At 42.1% G+C, this 20,231-nt stretch overlaps 1 protein-coding gene across 7 annotated transcripts in view; it reads right to left on the bottom strand.

Annotated features, from left to right (window-relative positions):
- Positions 1-20,231, bottom strand: part of fat3a (FAT atypical cadherin 3a) — a 183,660-nt gene that overhangs the window by 110,174 nt on the left and 53,255 nt on the right. For all 7 annotated transcript variants that reach the window (XM_013267033.3, XM_025897978.1, XM_025897979.1 and 4 more), the window contains exons 2-3: positions 15,564-18,897; positions 1,585-1,908 (exon numbers count right to left, since the gene is read on the bottom strand). In XM_013267033.3, coding sequence (XP_013122487.2) covers positions 1,585-1,908; positions 15,564-18,870 — 3,631 coding nt within the window. In that variant the 5' untranslated portion in view covers positions 18,871-18,897. The remainder of the gene's footprint in view (positions 1-1,584; positions 1,909-15,563; positions 18,898-20,231) is intronic.

Raw genomic sequence — 20,231 nt, forward strand, 5'->3', positions numbered from 1 at the left:
CTACTGCAGATTTGAAAGACAATCATTCACACCTCCCACCTGCTCACCCTCACCTAATGCCTACACAAAAAAAGTACTTGCAGCCCTCATCCCCCTCCCCTCTGACCCCTGACCTGCATTAAAGATCCTTGAGGAGAATGCGTGTCTGCTCTTCCAGAGACAGAAGACTAGAAAGGCTCCAGGACCTGATGGTGTGTTCCCCTCCTATCTGAAAGTCTGTGCCAACCAACTGGCCCCCATCTTTAACAGATCTCTGGAGCTGTGTGAAGTCCTCTCCTGCTTCAAACGCTCCACTGTCATCTTGATCTTAAAGAAGTCCACCATCAAAGGGTTAAATGACTACAAGCAAGCAGCAGCAGGTGAGCACTGAAAAAGCATCACATCCCACAAAGACCATCAGCACCGGCCTCCCCCAGGGGTATGTTTTCTCCTCACTGCTCTTCTCCCTCTACACTAATGAATGCACCTCAGGAGAATAATCTGTGAAACTCTTTAAGTTCATGGATGACAGAGACATCCATGAGTCCACGATCTGTCTGGTCCAGAACATGCTTACACATCATAACTGGTTAACAGTCAGGATGATATTTTCTGGGCCAAGGGCGTCCGAACAGAATGTCCCAAACTTAAACAGTATAGAATAAATAGAATAGATAAATAGAATCAGTAGGATAATATTAATAATCAAGTATAGGCATGGAGGCATCTTCTCTGTTCTATTCCAGGAAAGGAGCAGATATCAGGCGAGGTCAGAAGTGAACGGAGAGAGAAGAAGATTCGCAGGGAGACAGAGGGACCGCCATGCCGCTTCCGGAAGTAGTCATAATAATACTTGTTATTGTGGTGGTATAACACTGTATAGCCCAAACTGAAGGTCATCCTTCATGTGAGGCAGGTGGCTGATTTCACACCGAGGTCCAGTGCTGTAAACTCGTAATTTCAATTGCTGAAGCAAATTAAATCTTTAAAACCATAGACATTCTCCTGTACTTCCTTAAGAAAAAACGGAACATGTCATACCTGGAGCTGACCCTGCTCAAGACAGTGGAGATGATGGTGGACTTTGAGAGACCTACTACTAATTGGTTTTGCCTCATGGGGATGTTTTTATTTTCACATTATTACACCCAGTTTTGGGGGTCTATTATCCAATTACATGAATTTCAGTATAGTTCTACTCAATTGTAACAGTTGTTGTTACGATTAAATTACTTGGATGTCTTGATGCATGCTCAATCATCCAACTAAGTAAATCCCTAAAGGTTGATTCTGTTCATCTGGACATAGCGTTTTCAGTGGGAGAAACATTTCGTCACATTAATTGGTTACTGCTTTGTAAATTAGTGGTAATAACTTTACCATATTATTAGGTTCTTGTTTCTGCCTTGTTACCCTGCTATTATCACTTTATTACCAAGTAGTAAGTGCTACTGCTACTTGTTATGCACAGCAGACAAAAGAAAGATAATTTATTACTGAAAAAAATTCAAACCTATAATTACAACTCCTGGTTTCTAATTAGATTTGCTTATGTTAACATATAGCACTACCTTTTTGATGAAAGATGCACACATGCTTTCTCACCAGTGCGGGTATTGATGGTGAAGAAATTCTGTGGATTTCCACTAATAATGCGGTAGTTGAGCCTCTCAGCAGTAGTGGAGAGTGTGGCATCAGGATCTTGAGCTTCGATCTGGATTACAGAAACATCACGTGGAGAATTCTCAGGCACTGAGGTTCGGTACAGAGGTTCAGAAGTCAACGGGGCGTTGTCATTAACATCCTCCACCTGGATAAATACGTCAATACTGGTGAACTGAGGAACCACACCGTGGTCGGTGGCATAAACTGTTAGCCAATAGGAGTCCTTGCTCTCTCGGTCCAACATATCAGTGGTGTAGATCACGCCTAATGGGGGAAAAGACAAAAAGAACAAGAGCAAGAGCTTACTCCAAAAGTATCAAAAAAAGAAATGCCACCTATTCAAGTAATGCCAAAGCTGTTTTACACTGTACAACTGGCTAGTTCTATTTTGAACAAGAATAGAAATTTCAGTGAATCATTTCCATTTTGTAGCTCAGCAGCTCCACCTGGTGGAGCAGGTCATTTAAATAATCCGAAGATCGGTGGTTCAATGGTAGCCCCAGTCTGCATGCCAAAAATTCTTGGGCAAGAGGACAACCCCAAGTTGCTGATACATCGGAGTAATAAATCCATGTTTCCATTTCTCTATATTTATGTTAGACATAGACTTTATTTAATCCCACACTGGGGAAATTCACTTGTTACAGCAGCGCAAGGGACAAGAAGAAAAGGTGAATTAGAGATGCATTAGAAAACAATAAAAAACAAATAAAAAAATAGGCTGGAAATACAAAAAACGGAAAATACTATACTATATACACATGGGTTACTATATACATTAAAATACACAAAGATTTTCCTTTTAATATATACATAAAGTACAGTGAGAATGATCATAATATGAATGTATTTATCTGTACAGCCTGACTGCTGCCGGGACGGAGGCCCTACGATAGCGCTCAGTCGTACACCGTGGCTGTAACAGTTTACTGCTGAAGGAGCTGCACAGGAACTCACATATGGAGTCGGAATATGGCGCATATTCCAGATCGTTCTGTGGTCTGTTGGTGAGGTAGTCGATTGTCGACAGGTTCACCCTGAGCACATGTGCTAGAAGGAGTCTAGAGAAGCCGTGGAGAACATTACACTGCCTGTAACATCCCCAAAAGTTGATTCAGTTCATCTGGATGTAGCATTTTCAGTGGGAGAAACGTTTGATCACTCATCCAAGTGACTTCTTCAAGAATGACGAAGCCCTCTATGGGCTAGGCAATGGCACCCTGACTGCCATTAGGTATGAGCATGAAATCCTTGGACCCTCTGTCAGACCCTGTGTTAGTAAAGGTCCTCCTGGGGCCTGACAATGCCCAGCCTCATGTAGTGAGAGTATGCAGGCAGTTTTTGGTGGATGAAGGAATTAATACCTTTAACTGGTCCCCATGCTTGCCTGACCTAAATCCAACAGAATACATCTGGGACAATGTTTTTTCCATCTGACTCAGCCAGGCTGCACCTCAGACTGTCCAAGTCTGAGGTGTCCAGTGATACCCTGGTCCAGATCTGAGAGGAGATGCCCCAGTACCCAATTCTTTGCCCAACGTTATCAGACATGTAAACAAGCACATGGGGCCCATACAAACTACTGAGTATCATTCTGAGTTGCTGCAATAAAATCTTGACTCATGAACTAGCCAGCCTATTAATTTTGACACAAATTTTGGTTTTGTTTTAGTCACAGTCTTTTGACTAAAAATTTGCCTTAAAATGTAGTTATAATTTAGGCATCTACATTCTTTTAGTTTTAGTCAGCTAAAAATTATAAGTAGACTGAAACTGAATTATAAAGTACACACATTAACACATTCATACACTTAATCACATCTATGTTTTACTAAACATACCCATCTTGCTTTAATATACAATGACAACATGACATGTAACAAGTAATGATGCAGCAACTTAATTTGGTATATTGGAATGTGCGTGGCTTCGGGAAATATATCAAAATAAATAAATATCCCACTTAACTAAAGTTAATGCTGATACATGCTTGTTACAAGAAACTCATTTAATACACTTAGAAATCCAAATTTTTAAATTCCAACAGTTTGACAAGATATAATAGCAAACAGCAGGTAGTATTTACAGTGGTCTGAGAAAGTGTTTTTCGCGTTCCTGATTTCCAGTTGTGTCACGGTCCTGGGTCTGTGATCCAGTGTTTTGAGTTTTGTACTTTTTTTTCTTTTCTTTTCTTTTTTTTTTTATTGCATTATGGTTTATGAAGGTCTTCTCCTTGCTTTGAGATTTCTAGTACTTAGGTTTTGGTTCCTGTGCCCCCATGTTTAGTGAAGATTTAGTTCTGTCCTCATGTTTGTACCGGCACGGAGCCCTCTGCAACGCAGCAGCGACAGAGCATGGGGCTCTCCACGAAGCAACAGAGGACAGAGCTTGCCGCGAAGCAGCCACACACCACGGTGCAGCAGCGGCCGCCACTGGGGAAAGGCATTTACATGCCGTGGCTGCGGAATTCCTTCCCCTCCACACGTCGGTCGGGACCCTGTTCACCTGCCTCCTGTTTTGGGAGCGATGTGGTCAGAGGATGAGGAGCAGGCCTTCATCTCTCCACCATCACTGGTTTCCTCCGTCACCTCCTTTCCCTCATCCGAGAAGAAACGGCATCCACTTCACCGGCGCCTCTCTCCTCAGCCAGATTCCGGGACTTCTGAACAGCCAGCTGGGGTAAGTGACAAAGATACTTTTTCTGTTCCCCCTAAGGTCGTTCTGTTTATTCTGGGGCGATTTTATGTGAGAGAAATGAAAATGAGTGTTTAACTCAAACTTTTTCTTGGCTGGGGAAGGCTAAGACTGTTCACTTTGAGGGGGTCTGTTCTAACTCTGGAGATTTAAAAGACTATTAGTTTTGGATACAAAAACCTCTTTTTGTTCTGCTTCTTCCGAGCCAGGAGTAATAGGACTGTTTATGTTCAGCCTGTGAATTTAAAGGACTGTTTTTTACCTGCTCATTCAGAGCAAAGAACTAATCTCACAAAGACTGTCTCTCTTCTGAGCCTGCTCCTCTGTGTCTTTGTGCTCCTGTTCGCAGGGCAGCTGCAGCTCAGCGTTGCCCTGCAGCTGTATCTGTTTCTCAGGTGAGGGGTGGCTAGGGCCCAGCTGGTCCACGCTCTATTTTCCAGGCTGGCTGTAGCTCTGCTGATCAGCTCCTCGGGTGGGGACAGCAGTGGTCCCTGAGGTGAGGCCTGCCAGGACACAACTGACCTCCGCACCTGTACCAACTCCTTGGGTGGGAGTAGCTGGTGTCCAGCAGGTGCCTGCACCCTTGTCTGTCCTCGTTGGAGGCTCAGGAGAACCATCACCACCACTTTTCCAATCACCACTACCATCTCTATGTTCAAACTACCACTGTCCTCTCCTGAACTTTTTGGGATTTACTTACCTGGATTCAGAGTTCAGAGAGAATTCCAAGTCATTTTCCCAATTCTAAAATGAAAATCAATGAACTAAGTGTGAAGTGCCGGGAATGAGAATCAGCACCTCCAAGTCTGAAGCAATGGTCCTCAGCCGGAAAAGGGTGGATGCCCACTCTGGGTCAGGGATGAGTTACTGCCCCAAGTGAAGGAGTTTAAACTATCTCAGTATCTTGTTCACAAGTGAGGGGAAAGGGGAGCGGGAGATTGACAGATGGATTGGTGCTGCGGCTCCAGTGATGTAGACCCTGTACTGGTCCATCGTGGCGAAGAGCGCAAAAGTGATGTTTGCCAGCTGATTTTCCAACACATGCTCACAATGCAATTCAGGGAATTCAGATACAGTGGCTTGCAAAAGTATTCGGCCCCCTTGAACCTTTCCACATTTTGTCACATTACAGCCATAAACATGAATCAATTTTATTGGAATTCCACGTGAAAGACCAATACAAAGTGGTGTACACGTGAGAAGCGGAACGAAAATCATAGATGACTCGAAACATTTTTTACAAATAAATAACTGAAAAGTGGGGTGTGCGTAATTATTCAGCCCCCTAAGTCAATACTTTGTAGAACCACCTTTTGCTGCAATTACAGCTGCCAGTCTTTTACGGTATGTCTCTACCAGCTTTGCACATCTAGAGACTGAAATCCTTGCCCATTCTTCTTTGCAAAACAGCTCCAGCTCAGTCAGATTAGATGGACAGCATTTGTGAACAGCAGTTTTCAGATCTTGCCACAGATTCTCGATTAGATTTAGATCTGGACTTTGAGTGGGCCATTCTAACACATGGATATGTTTTGTTTTAAACCATTCCATTGTGGCCCTGTTTAGGGTCGTTGTCCTGCTGGAAGGTGAACCTCCGCCTCAGTCTCAAGTCTTTTGCAGACAGGATTGCCCTGTATTTGACTCCATCCATCTTCCCATCAACTCTGACCAGCTTCCCTGTCCCTGCTGAAGAGAAGCACCCCCAGAGCATGATGCTGCCACCACCATATTTGACAGTGGGGATGGTGTGTTCAGAGTGATGTGCAGTGTTAGTTTTCCGCCACACATAGCGTTTGCATTTTGGCCACAAAGTTCCATTTTGGTCTCATCTGACCAGAGCACCTTCTTCCACATGTTTGCTGTGTCCCCCACATGGTTTGTGGCAAACGGGACTTCTTATGGTTTTCTTTTAACAATGGCTTTCTTCTTGCCACTCTTCCATAAAGGCCAACTTTGTGCAGTGCACGACTAATAGTTGTCCTATGGACAGATTCCCCCACCTGAGCTGTAGATCTCTGCAGCTCGTCCAGAGTCACCATGGGCCTCTTGGCTGCATTTCTGATCAGCGCTCTCCTTGTTCGGCCTGCCAGTTTAGGTGGACGGCCTTGTCTTGGTAGGTTTACAGTTGTGCCATACTCCTTCCATTTGGCGATGGCGATATAAGATATATATCTCGATATTTTTTTAAAGCCATAAAGTAAGAACAAAAAGAGAGTTCTTAGTCAAAGCTGTGTCCCAGATGTCACACAGGCACTTTTATTAACATACAGCATAGATGTGCATGAAAAAAACTACTCAAAAATAAATTATGAGCATTTATTAAAGAATGATGCTCTATAAATAAAAGAAAACTATGTTGTTTTGTGCATAACAAAGAGCTCACAATTGTGCAGTCAAAATGTAAACTAAAAGACGCTGAGCATAATAACAAAGAGAGATTTCACAGCTGCTCTGTTCCCAACTTCTACTGCGTGACTGACAGCCTGGAGTTTGAAATCCGCTTCGTAACCATGTCTCTGAACAGGTGCCATTTATGGTCCTTATACACACAACATACGGTAATATTACGTTGAAGCACAGTACGTATTACTCTGCGAGGCTCCTCGGTAGCCGTAATGCTCCGACAATCCATCAAGCGGTGCAGCTCCGTAGCTTACCAAAGTCGAACTAAAACATTTTTTGACAGATTGCTGAGCGCTGTGTATCACATAAAATCGGTTCGCGGTCATCAAGCACAACCAGAATTCATACAAAAGGCGCGCAGTCAACTTTTGAGAAAATGAAAGGATTTCAGGCCGTGCATGGCGTTAGCGTGGCTAGCTCATTAACACGTTGACGCCGTCCAGGCCCACGCATGGGGCGATGCACAGTAACTCATTAACGGAGATTTGCCATGTCCATCTTGTCGCTGCCTGCAGGTGAAGCGATGGGGGAGGAGGGGGAGTTGTGTTCAGTGAAGGAGAGGCGAGGTCGAGTAACGTTGCGTAAAGACAAAAGTGGACGAAAGAGAGGCAAACTTGCGGCTCCGCAACTATAATTATAATGTAACATAGACTATATCGATATAAAGGATATTGTCACATCTTATATCTCGTATAAAAATATATCGATATTTTTAAAAGAACTCGATATATCGCCCAGCTCTAGTGAAGAGCTGAACAGAGTGGATGGAAGAATGGCAAGGAGAGCTTATTGGTTTTCAGGATGTTTGTGTAAATGTGAATGTGTGCAAGAAAGGAAAGACATCTGATCTTAAGCTTACAACAGACAGCAGTACATCAAGTATATCTATATTAATGCACATATTAAGAGCAAGCTATGGTTTCCTCTCCATACCCCACCACCTCATTATTATACTAAGAAACAGAAAAGAAAAAAAAGAGACAACAGACTCAGAAAATATAGAGTGCTAAATAACTACTTATAACAGTAAAGGAAGAAGGTTTTATGCCCAGAGGACAAACTATCAGTTTAATATTTAATACTTCATATAAAGCCTTTGTTAGCGATGACAGCTTCAAGATGCCTCCTGAATAGAAAACTTAGTTGCATGCATTGCTCAGGTCTGAAAAACAGCTCCACAGCATGATATTCCCACCTCCAGACTTCACTATTGGTATGGTATTTTTAGGGTGACATTTGACCACTAAACATAGTGTGTGTTATGGCATTCAACGAGTTCAGTTTTGGACCAGACTATATTCTGCTGTTGTTCAGCAACCTTTAAACGCACTCCAAAATGCTTTTGCCAGCAATGGAGTCTTGCGTTGTGAGCATGCATACAGGTCATGGTAGTGGACTACATAACTTATTGTTTTCTTTGAAACAATTGTGCCAGGTCTTTCTTTTTTGACAACTTTATTTATAATTTTCCAGTTTAATAAAAATAAAGAAAAATTTAACTGGAGTTGCGATTACAAACATTGCCATTGTGAAACAGGTTGCGCGAACCAGTTGGATGCAGGAAAATGTATAATATATGCACACAAACAAGAAATACTACCATGTGAACAGGGTAGAAAACAACAACAATTAAATAAAATAAATAAATAAATAAATAAAAGGGGGAAGGGGAGGGCTGCATTGTGTGCAGTTCTTGTTGGCTTGAGTAGGTGGTTTTAAAGAAAAAAAACCCCACAGATAAAAGCAGTATTACATCATACTTCAGTAAATGACAACTTCTCCACATATTCAATAACGGATGACCGGGAATTGTAGTAATTATTTTGAGACCCTCTCAAACTGCATCCATCATCAGCGGTATTATATATTTTGGCTAGTTTAGGTTTGGTTAAGTACGCCTGGTGAAGGATTTTAAACTGTATTACAAAATGCCGTATAGAGATTGAGGATTCATGGATCCTGCTAACACTGAGGTCCCATAGGTCGTCCAAGATCTGGAGGTTTAAGTCCAGTTCCCATGCGTTTTTGGCTTTGGACACGGAGTCTGCCTTTGTATGCTGAAATGTGCTATATATTTGAGAGATATGGCCTCTAGCAATAAGTCGAAATTGCAGACAGTCCTCAAGTGGACAGTCAGTGGGTAGACTTGGATAAGAAGTAAAGTGTTTAACTGCAAAGCTACGGGCTTGTAAGTATCTAAAGAAGTAAGTCTTTGGGATTCCAAAATCTTTAGATAATGTTTCAAAAGATGAAAATGACCCTTTAACAAACAGCTCAGAGAAAAAGGTAATTCACCTGCTGTACCAAACCTTGAACCCTGCAGCGCTCAGAGCTGGTAAAAAAAAGATGATTTGACACAATAGGGGAGCAGACAAGCGACCGCCTCAGCCCGATACTGAAAACAAACATTAAGAGAGTTCTTAACCACAGGATTTTTAAAATTAACATTGCAACTGACTGGTAGGCTTGAACACATTATTGCAACAGGGTATATAGTGAGATTACCATCTAGCTCCATAGAGGACCAAAGTGGCCCTTGCCTTCCTTAAAAGCCCGCATCCAGGTGAACAATTTCACAATATTGGCAACCCAATAAGAATACTAAAAGTTTGGTAGGGCCAGGCACCCTCTGACTTAGAACACTGTAACAGGGATTTACGGATTCTTGGAACTTTTTTGTCCATTACAACACCATTTTAATTGTGTTGACTCGCCCAGCAAGAGAGATGTGTAATATGACCAGTGTGCCAAATCCGATTTTGTTTTCTCTAATAAAGGGGTAAAATTTTGTTTAAAAAGATCCTGATAAGTGTCGGTGATTTGAATACCCAAATAGGTGAATGAGTGTTCCAATCTAAATTGAAAGGTTGAGTAGTCAGCCTCCTTTGCCAGACGGTTAATAGGAAACAGTGTGCTTTTAGCCAGGTTCAATCTGTAACCAGTCAGACTGCCAAAGGATCCAATGAGGTCCAGAGCTGAAGGAATTGATGCCTCCAGGTCTGTAATATACAGAAAGAGGTCGTCTGCATGCAAAGAGCACTTATGAATAGTGTTTCCCCTAGCGCAGTGGTTCCCAAACTTTTTTTGCTAGCATTATACGTGTAGTTGTTTTTTTCCTGTGTAATAATATTCAACATTGCTATCAATACATTTATCAAAAAATGCCTCTCTGTGTAAATGGGTTCAAAAACATAAACAACTGTGGGATACTGTTTGTCCGTGATTTGAACCGGGGGAACAAACTGTGGAAGGATCAGCCTGATATTGTTTGTATCCCACTGTAACTTTAGTGTATAAAGAGCTTACATCTCCAAAATGTCAGGAGTAGTTAGTCATTACAAGAAGTGTTTGTGACCTAAAAATCAAGAATGTGGGATACTGTTTGTCTGTGATTTGGAGAGCCCAGTGCATGCTCCCGACGCAGGGAAAACCAATTCTGCAGGGGAGACCTACTTTGGCACTTGTTCAGGTGAAGCCAAAGACAAGATGCGCTTCACCATATTTTCTAGTCTTTGGCTTGGAAGGAAGTTGGTTTGGAAACATATTTGGCGATGCTTCATCTCCTGCTTTGCGTTTGTGTGGGAGCCCCGTCAAAAACCTGTCCACTATGCTAGCAGTGTCCAAGTGTTCTTTTTTTTTTTTTTTTTTTTTGCTTTTCTTCCCACGACCCCCCTGCAATGGCTCTGTGCCCCCCCTAGAGGGCGGGCCCCACACTTTGGGAACCTCTGCCCTAGTGATCCCCTTATTCTGGGTTCCGCTCTCAATGCTGCCCCAAGTGGCTCTATTGCCAGATTGAATAGGAAGGGGCTTAAGTGGCATCCCTGGCGGGTGCCTCTAGTAGGGGACAGTATTCCAAAACAGCGTTATTGGTGCCGACTGAAGACAGGGGCGCTAAGTACAAAGTCCTGATCCATGACATAAAATTAGAACCAAAGCCGCACAGTCAAAAGCCTTCTTGGCATCTAGTGAAACTATCATCTCAGGGTGATCAACTGAATGGTCAGAATATAGGATATTTATCAGCCGTCTGATATTGAAATATGACTGACGGTTCACTATAAAGCCTGTTTTGTCCTCGTGTATAATAGAAGGTGCTACCTTCTCAATACAAAGTGCAAGAGCCTTTGTGACGATCTTATAATCCACATTCAGTAGACTAATGGGGCGATAGGATCCACATTTTTGAGGATCCTTGTCTTTTTTCAGTATTACAGAGATTGTGGCTTGGGACAGAGTTTGTGGCAACTTGCTTGTTGCCTGAATTTCTGAAAAAACCTCAGAAAGTAAAGAGACTAACTTGCCGGCGAAGTGTTTATAGAAATCACATGAGAAGCCATCTGGGCCAGGTGCCTTGCCATTTTGCAAGGAATTAACTGCCTGCAATATTTCCGCAGTGGTAATAAGGATTTCCAGTAGCTCACGTTGGTCTGGGTAATAGTGGGAGTATCTATGTTTCCCAAGAAGGAGTCCAAGTCAGCCTCTGAATAATCAGTGCAGGAAGTATAGAGATCCTGATAAAATAGCTTGAAAGCAGCATTAATTCCATCAAGGTGTGCTACCATCTGACTGGAGTCTAACTGTATGTCGGGTATAGATTGGGCTGTAGTGGATTGACAAAGCTGATGTGAAAGATACCTACCTGCTTTTTCACCATGCTTGTATATATGATGTCTTGATCTAAGTAAAAGCTTTTAGGTTTCTTTAATTGAGAGTGTGTCAAATTCAGACTGCAGCAGTACCTTCTGCTTATATAAATCAGCAGTTGGACGGGTGGCATATTGTGTGTCAGTGTTTGCTATAAGTTCTGTCAGTTGTCGAAGCCGTTCGTTTCGTTTTTTATTCTTATAAAACATAAAAGAGATAATTAATTGCCCCTCCAAATATGCCTTTAGCGACTCCCAAATTATAAATTTTGAAACATCTGGAGTGTTATTCATTTCTAGAAAAAGCTTGATGTAGTATTCAATGAACTTGCAAAACTCCTCATCTGACATTAACGTTGAGTCAAATGTCCAGAAGCGCTGCCTTGAGCACACATTTAGAAATGAGATATCAACCTGCACTGGTGCATGATCAGAAATTACAGTTGTATGGTATTTACACATGGTGACCCTTGGGATAAGGAGATTATCCAAAAGAAAATAATCAATCCTTGAATACGAATGATGCACAGGGGAGAAGAAGGAATAGTATTTTGCTAAGGGCTCAGTGATACGCAGTGGATCTGAGATGCCATAATTTTGAAGAAATGTATTCAGAACGGTCGCTGATCTGGAGATCCCAGTAGACTGACATGGCTTAGACCTGTCAAGGTGGAGATCGAGTGCCAGATTCAAATCCCCACCCATAATCAGGGGATGCGTATTTAAATCTGGCAGCAGGCCAATCAGTCTTATAAAAATTTTTGGATTGTCCCAAGTTGGTGCATAAGTATTCACCAAAATAACTGGAGTGTTATGGAGCTTGCCAGTAACTATCAGAAAGCAACCATTCACATCGCATTTTACATTTGAAGTGATGAAAGGAAAATTTTTTCTTACGAGAATGGCAACCCCCCGCGATTTAGAGCTAAATCCAGAATGGTAAACCTGGGAGACCCAACTTTGTGTCAACCTATTGCTTTGCGTGGAACGCAGATGTGTCTCCTGTAGAAAAACAATATCCGATTTGAAAGTCGACAGATGAGTAAATATCCTTGTACCTCCTTTAGTAGCTGGGCCACAGAGTTGACAGGGCGTGTCCCAGTCTCAAAGTGCTCCCTCACGCCAAGTATTCGAATGTTGCATCTGTGCTGTCTCCCCTCAAGATCTTCGGTCTTGTCCGAAAGAGCTAAAACAATTTCTTTCAGATCGTTAACTTGCTTCTCCAAGTCCACAACCCGGTCCGAATATGTGTTTGCAGCTTCTTCCAGGCTAGTTAGCCAGCCGTGGTGGTCAGTGCAGGTAGTAGCTAGAGCATCAATCTTAGCACAAAGTTCAGTCCGCACTTCATCTATTTGGTCAGAAACATTGCTGTGAAGCGAATCGATCAGGTCATTGAGAGCTTGGCACTTGGTCTCAACTTTTGCTTCCAGCGTAGAAATTTTGGCGACTACGTTTTTCTCCAAGCTAGCTATGGCAGCCATTAGCACGGCTGTCAGTGGCCTTGGCTCCATCAGTCTTTCTGGTACTTTTAGACCCTGACATTGTTGCAAAGTTCTCTTGAGTGATGCGCATGTTTGCAGTGGTAACTCTGCTGACGAGAGATAACGTGTTAGTGCCCAATGTCACAGTATTTGTATGAGAAAAAATAGTGCATCCCCGCAGAGCAACTCAGCCACGCGTCTTTACATGTCGCTGCTCCTACGTCACCCCGGTGATTCCAGGTCTTCCTGTAGCTCTCCACAAGTGGTTATTGGTTCTTTGACAACTCTCATACAAGACACAGGCATTATCATTTTGTGTACACAAAAAGGTAGAGGGTGGTTAAGAATGACAGCGCTAAGATCCTTTGGGATGTCCACGCTAAACTCAGTGGTGTCAGTTAATTAAAATATAGAGCAGAGAAGCCTGCAGTGCAGCCTTGGCAGACAATAGAGGTGATCCGTTTAGCAGTAGATATAATAATAATGGATTGGATTTCATATAGCGCTTTTCAAGGCACCCAAAGCGTTTTACAATGCCACTATTCATTCACTCTCACATTCACACACTGGTGGAGGCAAGCTACTGTTGTAGCCACAGCTGCCCTGGGGCAGACTGACAGAGGCGAGGCTGCCATATCGCGCCATCGGCCCCTCTGGCCAACACCAGTAGGCGGTAGGGTAAACTGTCTTGCCCAAGGACACAACGACTAGGACAGAGAGCCCGGGGATCGAACCGGCGACCTTCCGGTTGCAGATATGCTTCCCAACCCCCTGAGCCCCTGAGCCACGGTCGCCCGATCTCCCCTGTATCACATACAGCTCGATCTCCCCTGTATCACATTCAAATTACGTCACAGGTCTTTTGGGCCACGTTGCTATAACAAACCCACCTACATTGAGGTTGTACGTAATTTTAATCAGAATCACAATCAGCATAGTTTGTCATTTTCCTTTAATTTCCACATAATTTCCTTAGGGATTGACAAATCCCAGTAGAGTCAATTCAAGTCGAGCAGAGTGGAAAAGAGGCATATCTATCAATAGTGGTCCAAGGAAGGAACAGGCTCATTCACCAGGCTGGCCAAGGCTCATTCACATTGTTACATGTGGGGCGTAAATGCTGTAGTCTAGTCCAACAGCTTTAACTACTCACACCTTGCCTCAGGTGACCTCAATAGGTCTTATGATGGCTTGTAACAAGGATTGTAACAAGGACTCAATGGTTTCACATCTGAACTCTCAGTGGGGTATAGTGGGCCAATGACTACCTTCAAAGGGGACAACATGAAAGTCTAATTCCAAATAAATGAATAATAAGTACAGAATAAGCTCAAAATATTGGGTAGAAAACCCAATACCATCAAGTTCAGTATCTTGCCTTAGACTACTTTGGCATGCAGACTCCAGCAGCCAGGGATGAGACCAGGGACCCTAACCCTGCTCCACCATCTACCCAAATACAGAGGCAAAAAGCTCCTGGAAATTAGTAACTTTTGGCCCTGCTAATTGCTCTACAACCAAAGACTCTGCACAAATACAGAGGCAAAAAGCTCCTGGAAATTAGTAACTTTTGGCCCTGCTAATTGCTCTACAACCAAAGACTCTGCACAAATACAGAGGCAAAAAGCTCCCGGACATTGGTAACTTCTTGCCCTGCTAATTGCTCTGCAACCAAAGCCAACTCTCAGACTTCAGATCCATGGAGCACACAGATGCTTCAAAGGCTTCAGTTAGCTCCACTCTCCAGCAAATGCAGATAGATAGTAATTCCATGTTATGGTGTAGATTGTAGGTTGTTTCTGTGGTGGTCACAGTAGGTATTGTCCATAATGCTACATTTACTTCCTTCATTTAGTACCCTTCAGAGGATACTTAACATAGTCTTGGTAGTTGGCCACTTAGGATCATGGCTAATCTGGCTATCACTTAGGTCAGCTCCTCTCACACTCAACACCGTCAACGCATCAGTTGTTCTTGGGGCTTGGTACCCAATTTTAAAAGACCGGGATGATGATATCTCCCCCTGACCTGACATCCTGGCTCTCCCTTTGTGTTGTACCTCGTCAATCTTCTTCTAGATGTTGGAGCACTGAGCTACTAGTTGTTTCTCCATTAGTCCAGATGTTCAGTGTCAAAGACTCCATAGGTCTCACATCGTCTTCATGTAAACCCTTCCATTGGAGTTACATCTGTAGTATCATTCCAACAGTGCCCTATTCTCATTATATTCATTTATGCCTTTTTGATCCAGTAGCCCACTTTTTGTCACTGTGTCCTGGTCCTGCTATTTTTTATCTGCACAATATCTTCATATTCCATATTCATTACTTCTAGCGGGGACTATTTTAATTAATTATTATCAGGGTGTTCTAAAAGTTCCCTGAAAAAAACTCTAGTTAATCCAAATGCTGCAGCTAGAGTATTAACAATAATGCGAAAATAACTAAACAGCCAATTTGTGCAGATTTTATATCTGAAAATGCACGGTAGGTTACTGTGTTACCCAACTCACGCTGTATTGACTTCTTTGGTTATTTAAGTTAAAACAATGCACTTCAGTAACAAGAACGTTACAACACTAGACAATTTTATACAACCATATAGTATTTTAAAACCATAATTCAAACTGTTATGCAATAATTCTCATTTGCAATGACTAAAAGCATGACACACAAGATCATTTTCAAAGAAAACTCACCTGTCTCTTCATCTATGGCAAATCTTCCAAGCCCACTCCCATCTCGAATGGAGTACTGAACTTCTCCATCTCTGCCAGCATCATCATCATTAGCTGTGACCTGGAGTAGAGTGGTTCCAATCCGGGCATTTTCTTTAACTAATCCAGTCAAAGCAAAATCAGAAAAGTATGGGGCATAGAGGTTTTCATTCACATCTACAACCTCCACCTCCACAAAGGTAACAGAAAGAAGAGAAACAGGCCTTCCTTTGTCTTTGGCCTTTACAGTAAGGTTGTAAAACTGCTGTGTCTCATAGTCCAGCTCCTTTGTGAGTCGAATAACTCCATTTGCCCTGTCGACTTCAAACCATCCATTATAATCACTGGCTAGGGAGTACCGAACCTGGCCTCCCAACCCCAAATCTGGATCCAGAGTTTCTAACCAGGCTACAACTGTTCCTATTGGGAGATCCTCCAGAACCCTGGTTCTGTACACAGCAGGGATAAATAGTGGAGGACAGTCATTTACATCCTCCAAAATGATTTTCAGTGTGGTCACAGAAAACTTCTGGCTTCCTTTCTCCGCTTTGTCCCGAGCCTCAATTTTTAGGTTAAACGTAGAGACAAACTCCCTGTCTAGTTGGCCAGCAACATATAATATCCCACTAGTGGAATTGATACCAAACTGAGTGGTGCTTGTCAAAAGAGAGTATACAATCTCACCATTGGGCCCAAGATCTTTGTCAATGGCCTCAACCTGGATGACGTCAGTACCTAAGGCTATGTTTTCAGGTATGACAATTCTAAAGCCTCCTTCTTGCAAAAATTGGGGTGTATTATCATTTGCATCTTCTATATAGACAGTAAGCAACCGCCAGGAACTTTTCTGTGGAAGGCCAAGGTCATAGAGAGTTAAGTTGAGGAGATAGCGATCTCTTTTTTCTCTGTCCATGTGTAGAAACACACTGATAAGTCCCGTCTGTGTGTCAATGGTAAAACAGTTATCAATATTTCCATCTGAAATAGAGTATAGAATTTGACCATTGAAACCTGTGTCCCCATCATAGGCATTCACCTTGAAAACACTTGAGCCTACCTTAAGGTCTTCCTGCACAGTAATATGTGTGGGAAATGTTTTGTCAAACTGGGGCGTCTGCCGATTCACAGAAAAAAGGTCAATAAAACCTTCCTCAATTTTAGGTTTATTGCTAGCTTTGGACTTTTTCAATAACTTTTCAGCTAATTTTTGAGCCACATTTGTTTCTTTACATGTGAAACGTTTGGAAGAAGATTTTCCATAAACAACTGAGATATTGACAAACATAGGATCAGAAAAGCTCTCACCATCAGTGGCAGTTATTTTTAAACTAAATAAACCACTCTTTGGATTGGCACTTGAGAGAGAATGCTGCAGTGCAAGAACCCCTGAATCTGGGTTGAGGTCAAAGTACCCCTGTTCGTTACCTGAAATGATCTTATATTTCACTAACTCTAATTCATCTATATCAATTGCAGACATTGTAGTAATAACTTCATTTACTGGAAAATCCTCAGGAATAATCCCCTGGCATGCTACCTTCTCAAACAACGGCTGATTATCATTTACATTTTCTAGATGGATTGTTACATTTACTTCACTTTCTCGTCTGTAAGGAGACCCCCAGTCAGATGCTCTGACTATGAACATAAAGCTTTCTGATGAGGATTCAAAATCCAGCTCTTCAGTGGTGCTTATAACACCAGAAAACTGATTGATTTTAAAGGGTAATGGCTGAAGACTGGAAATGCTGTAAGTTATGTATCCATTTTCACCTTTATCTTTATCAACTGCAGAAACTGTTAATACACTGGTTGCAACTGGTACACTTTCATTAACAAAAACCTCATAAGAGGACTGAGCAAATGTTGGTGTGTGATCATTAGCATCCTCAATGGTTACCCTCACTTTAACTTTTAGATTACTATCCATTTCCATTACTTCAAGATTAAAGACATCCTGGAACACCCGAGTGAACCAGCGAGCAGTAGAGATTACACCTGTTAGGGTATTCATTTGAAAAAAGGATGAATCCGCAGAAGTTGTTAGGATATATTCTGCATCATCAGGCTCTGGTGTGATTTTAACAGCCACTACAAGTGTACCTGGAGGTGAAATTTCATTTAAACTGACATCATACAACTCTTGCATAAATTTAGCATCTGAATTTTGATGTTTTTCGACCTTGATTTGGATGACTTCAACAGCAGATAACTTCTGCGGGGTGCCCCTGTCTTTAGCCTGCAAGCTAAGATTACAGCCATAAGGATATGTTTGACTTATTGACTCAAACGCTTTAATAGCAAACTCTCCTTCTTTAGTTCTGTCAACAAAAAACTGCTCTGAGGGATCTCCTCCTACAATGACCAAGGAATCTATTTCTCCATTTAACCCTTCATCTTGGTCCTCAACAGTAACCACTGCATACACAAGATTTTTATCCAGCCATGAGGGGCTGTGGGTGAGGACATTCATGAGTGGAGCATGTTCATTTACACGCTCTACATGGACAAAAAGTTTGGCTGTGCTGCTGATACCATTATTTCCATAAAGCTTCATGCCACGGTCCACCGCCAGAATTTCTAAGTCATAACGATTCTGCTCATCAACATTAAGCCTTCCACTGAGAGTAACCACTCCACTAGTTGGGTGTACAGCAAACAGTTCAGTTTTTTCCTTGAAAAAATAGTAAAACTCTCCATTGGAACCGATATCTGCATCTGTGGCAGTAACTTGTGCTATACTAGTTCTGAGAGGGGTGCTCTCTGCTATGGTGACAGAGTATGTGGTAGGTGAAAACAAGGGCCGGAGGTCATTCATATCCAAAACCTGAATACTGACTTTAGTCCAGGTCTCAAGAAGAGCCTCTCCCTTGACAGAAGCTTTCACTGTCAATACATAATTATCCTGAATCTCTCGGTTCAAGATGGCGGCATTACCACCTTTAGTCCTTATGCGTAAGAAACAGAAGTCTCCGAGTACATACTCCTCTGCCTTGAAAAAACCTTCATCGTCACCTGAGGTGATTCTGTAGCGGATCTCCCAGGAGTGCTGGACGAGGTGGATGCCCATTTTAATTTTACTGTTGGCATAGGTGCGTGCTGCTGAGTTTTCATAAATTGTGGCATGGTAGACAGGCTGAGTGAAGCTGAAGTGAGATTCATCTTGAGGAGCCCCATGGGTGTTCTGACCGTTGCAGAGTGGTGACTTCAAGAATACCAACAGCAGCAGCAAGGCCAGGCGGAGAAGAGGGGCTCGGATGCCTTCCCACTGGCTCATATTCATATCCATTCCATCATAACTCCATGCTGAAGCAGACTAGAAAAAGAAAGGCAGAGACAAAGAGAGAAACGTCAGCAACAGGAGGGGGGATTCTTTTCATTCACAGTCTCTGCCAATTAACCATAGTTAATAGCCATAGCTAACCATTAGAGAAGTAGAGATGGTGAAAGAGATGACCCAGCTGAGTGCAGTTACTTGGCAGCCATAATGAAACTTACATCATCCTTGTGCAGTATGTGGATACCGACAATCAACTGCTACTTTTAGAAAAAAAAAAGCTGTGGTTGTTTGTCAAGGAACAAAACAATTATATGGCTAGGAAGAATTGTATCATCATCAAAATACTATAGAACATAACTGCAGAGACAAATTGCTACTATACTTTGACCCTATCATAACCCTTTTTCTAAATTACTTGAAAATTGCAGTACTATATTTCAAAACCATGTAATATCACCAAAAGTAAGCCAGATGTGGTTTCAAATGCAAAGTAGCTACTTTTTTCAATGTGTTCTCTCTTTTATTAAAAAAGAAAATACTGTGTTGTGTAAGTAAGCAGCCACAAGTATGTGCCAATCTGCACTTTTGGCCTGAAACCAGTTCCAGTAAAAGCCATGCTGTAGCTGTAAGACTACCACAATAGTCTGCATTTTGGTGATTAAGCACTTTCACCACAAGGGATAAAGAGATGGAGTGGGAAAGGCAGATGGTTTCCGAGTCTTCTGAAAGAGTATTTACTTTCTGTTGAAAGTAAACCTATTTAGCTTGGCAACAGTGGCCCCAAATTGAAACAATACAAATGGAAACCTAAGCGTGCATTTAAATAAAATTCAGTAGTCATTCATGAGTGAAAAATTTGACGATAATCCTAAGAGAAATGCAGAAAATATCACTTTTTCTTATTTTTCTCTGACATTATTAAACTGTCAACTTGGTGTCAGCTTCAGTAAGTGATGGTGGAGGTGGGATGGAAGATGATTGTTGGGAAACTTTGATGCTGAAAAACTCTGTGAGCTTTACTGGTTGGGAGGCACACTAATTATGCCTCAGTACTGAAATAACCCTTCCAATCTGTTTTTGTTCACTTTTGGCAGAGTCACTACATATCTTAGCTAATACAGTAATAATACATACAAATGGTTGTTTTTCTCTATTTGTACTTGAAGTAGAAACAATTTAAGGGATTCTGTCATTGCAACATCTGAAATACTACTACCATTAATTTTATTTATGTAGTACCAGTTCACAATTTTAGGTTTATTGCTGTCTCAATACATTTCCTGAAAAGCATGGTTCTGCCAAAATTTATAGCAGACAGGTTAGCTGCTGCTCACAAAATGAGCAATGGCAAATGACAAAGCAGTGGAAGC

This window comes from Oreochromis niloticus, linkage group LG14 (genome assembly GCF_001858045.2).
Source record: "Oreochromis niloticus isolate F11D_XX linkage group LG14, O_niloticus_UMD_NMBU, whole genome shotgun sequence".
Lineage (NCBI taxonomy): Eukaryota > Metazoa > Chordata > Actinopteri > Cichliformes > Cichlidae > Oreochromis > Oreochromis niloticus.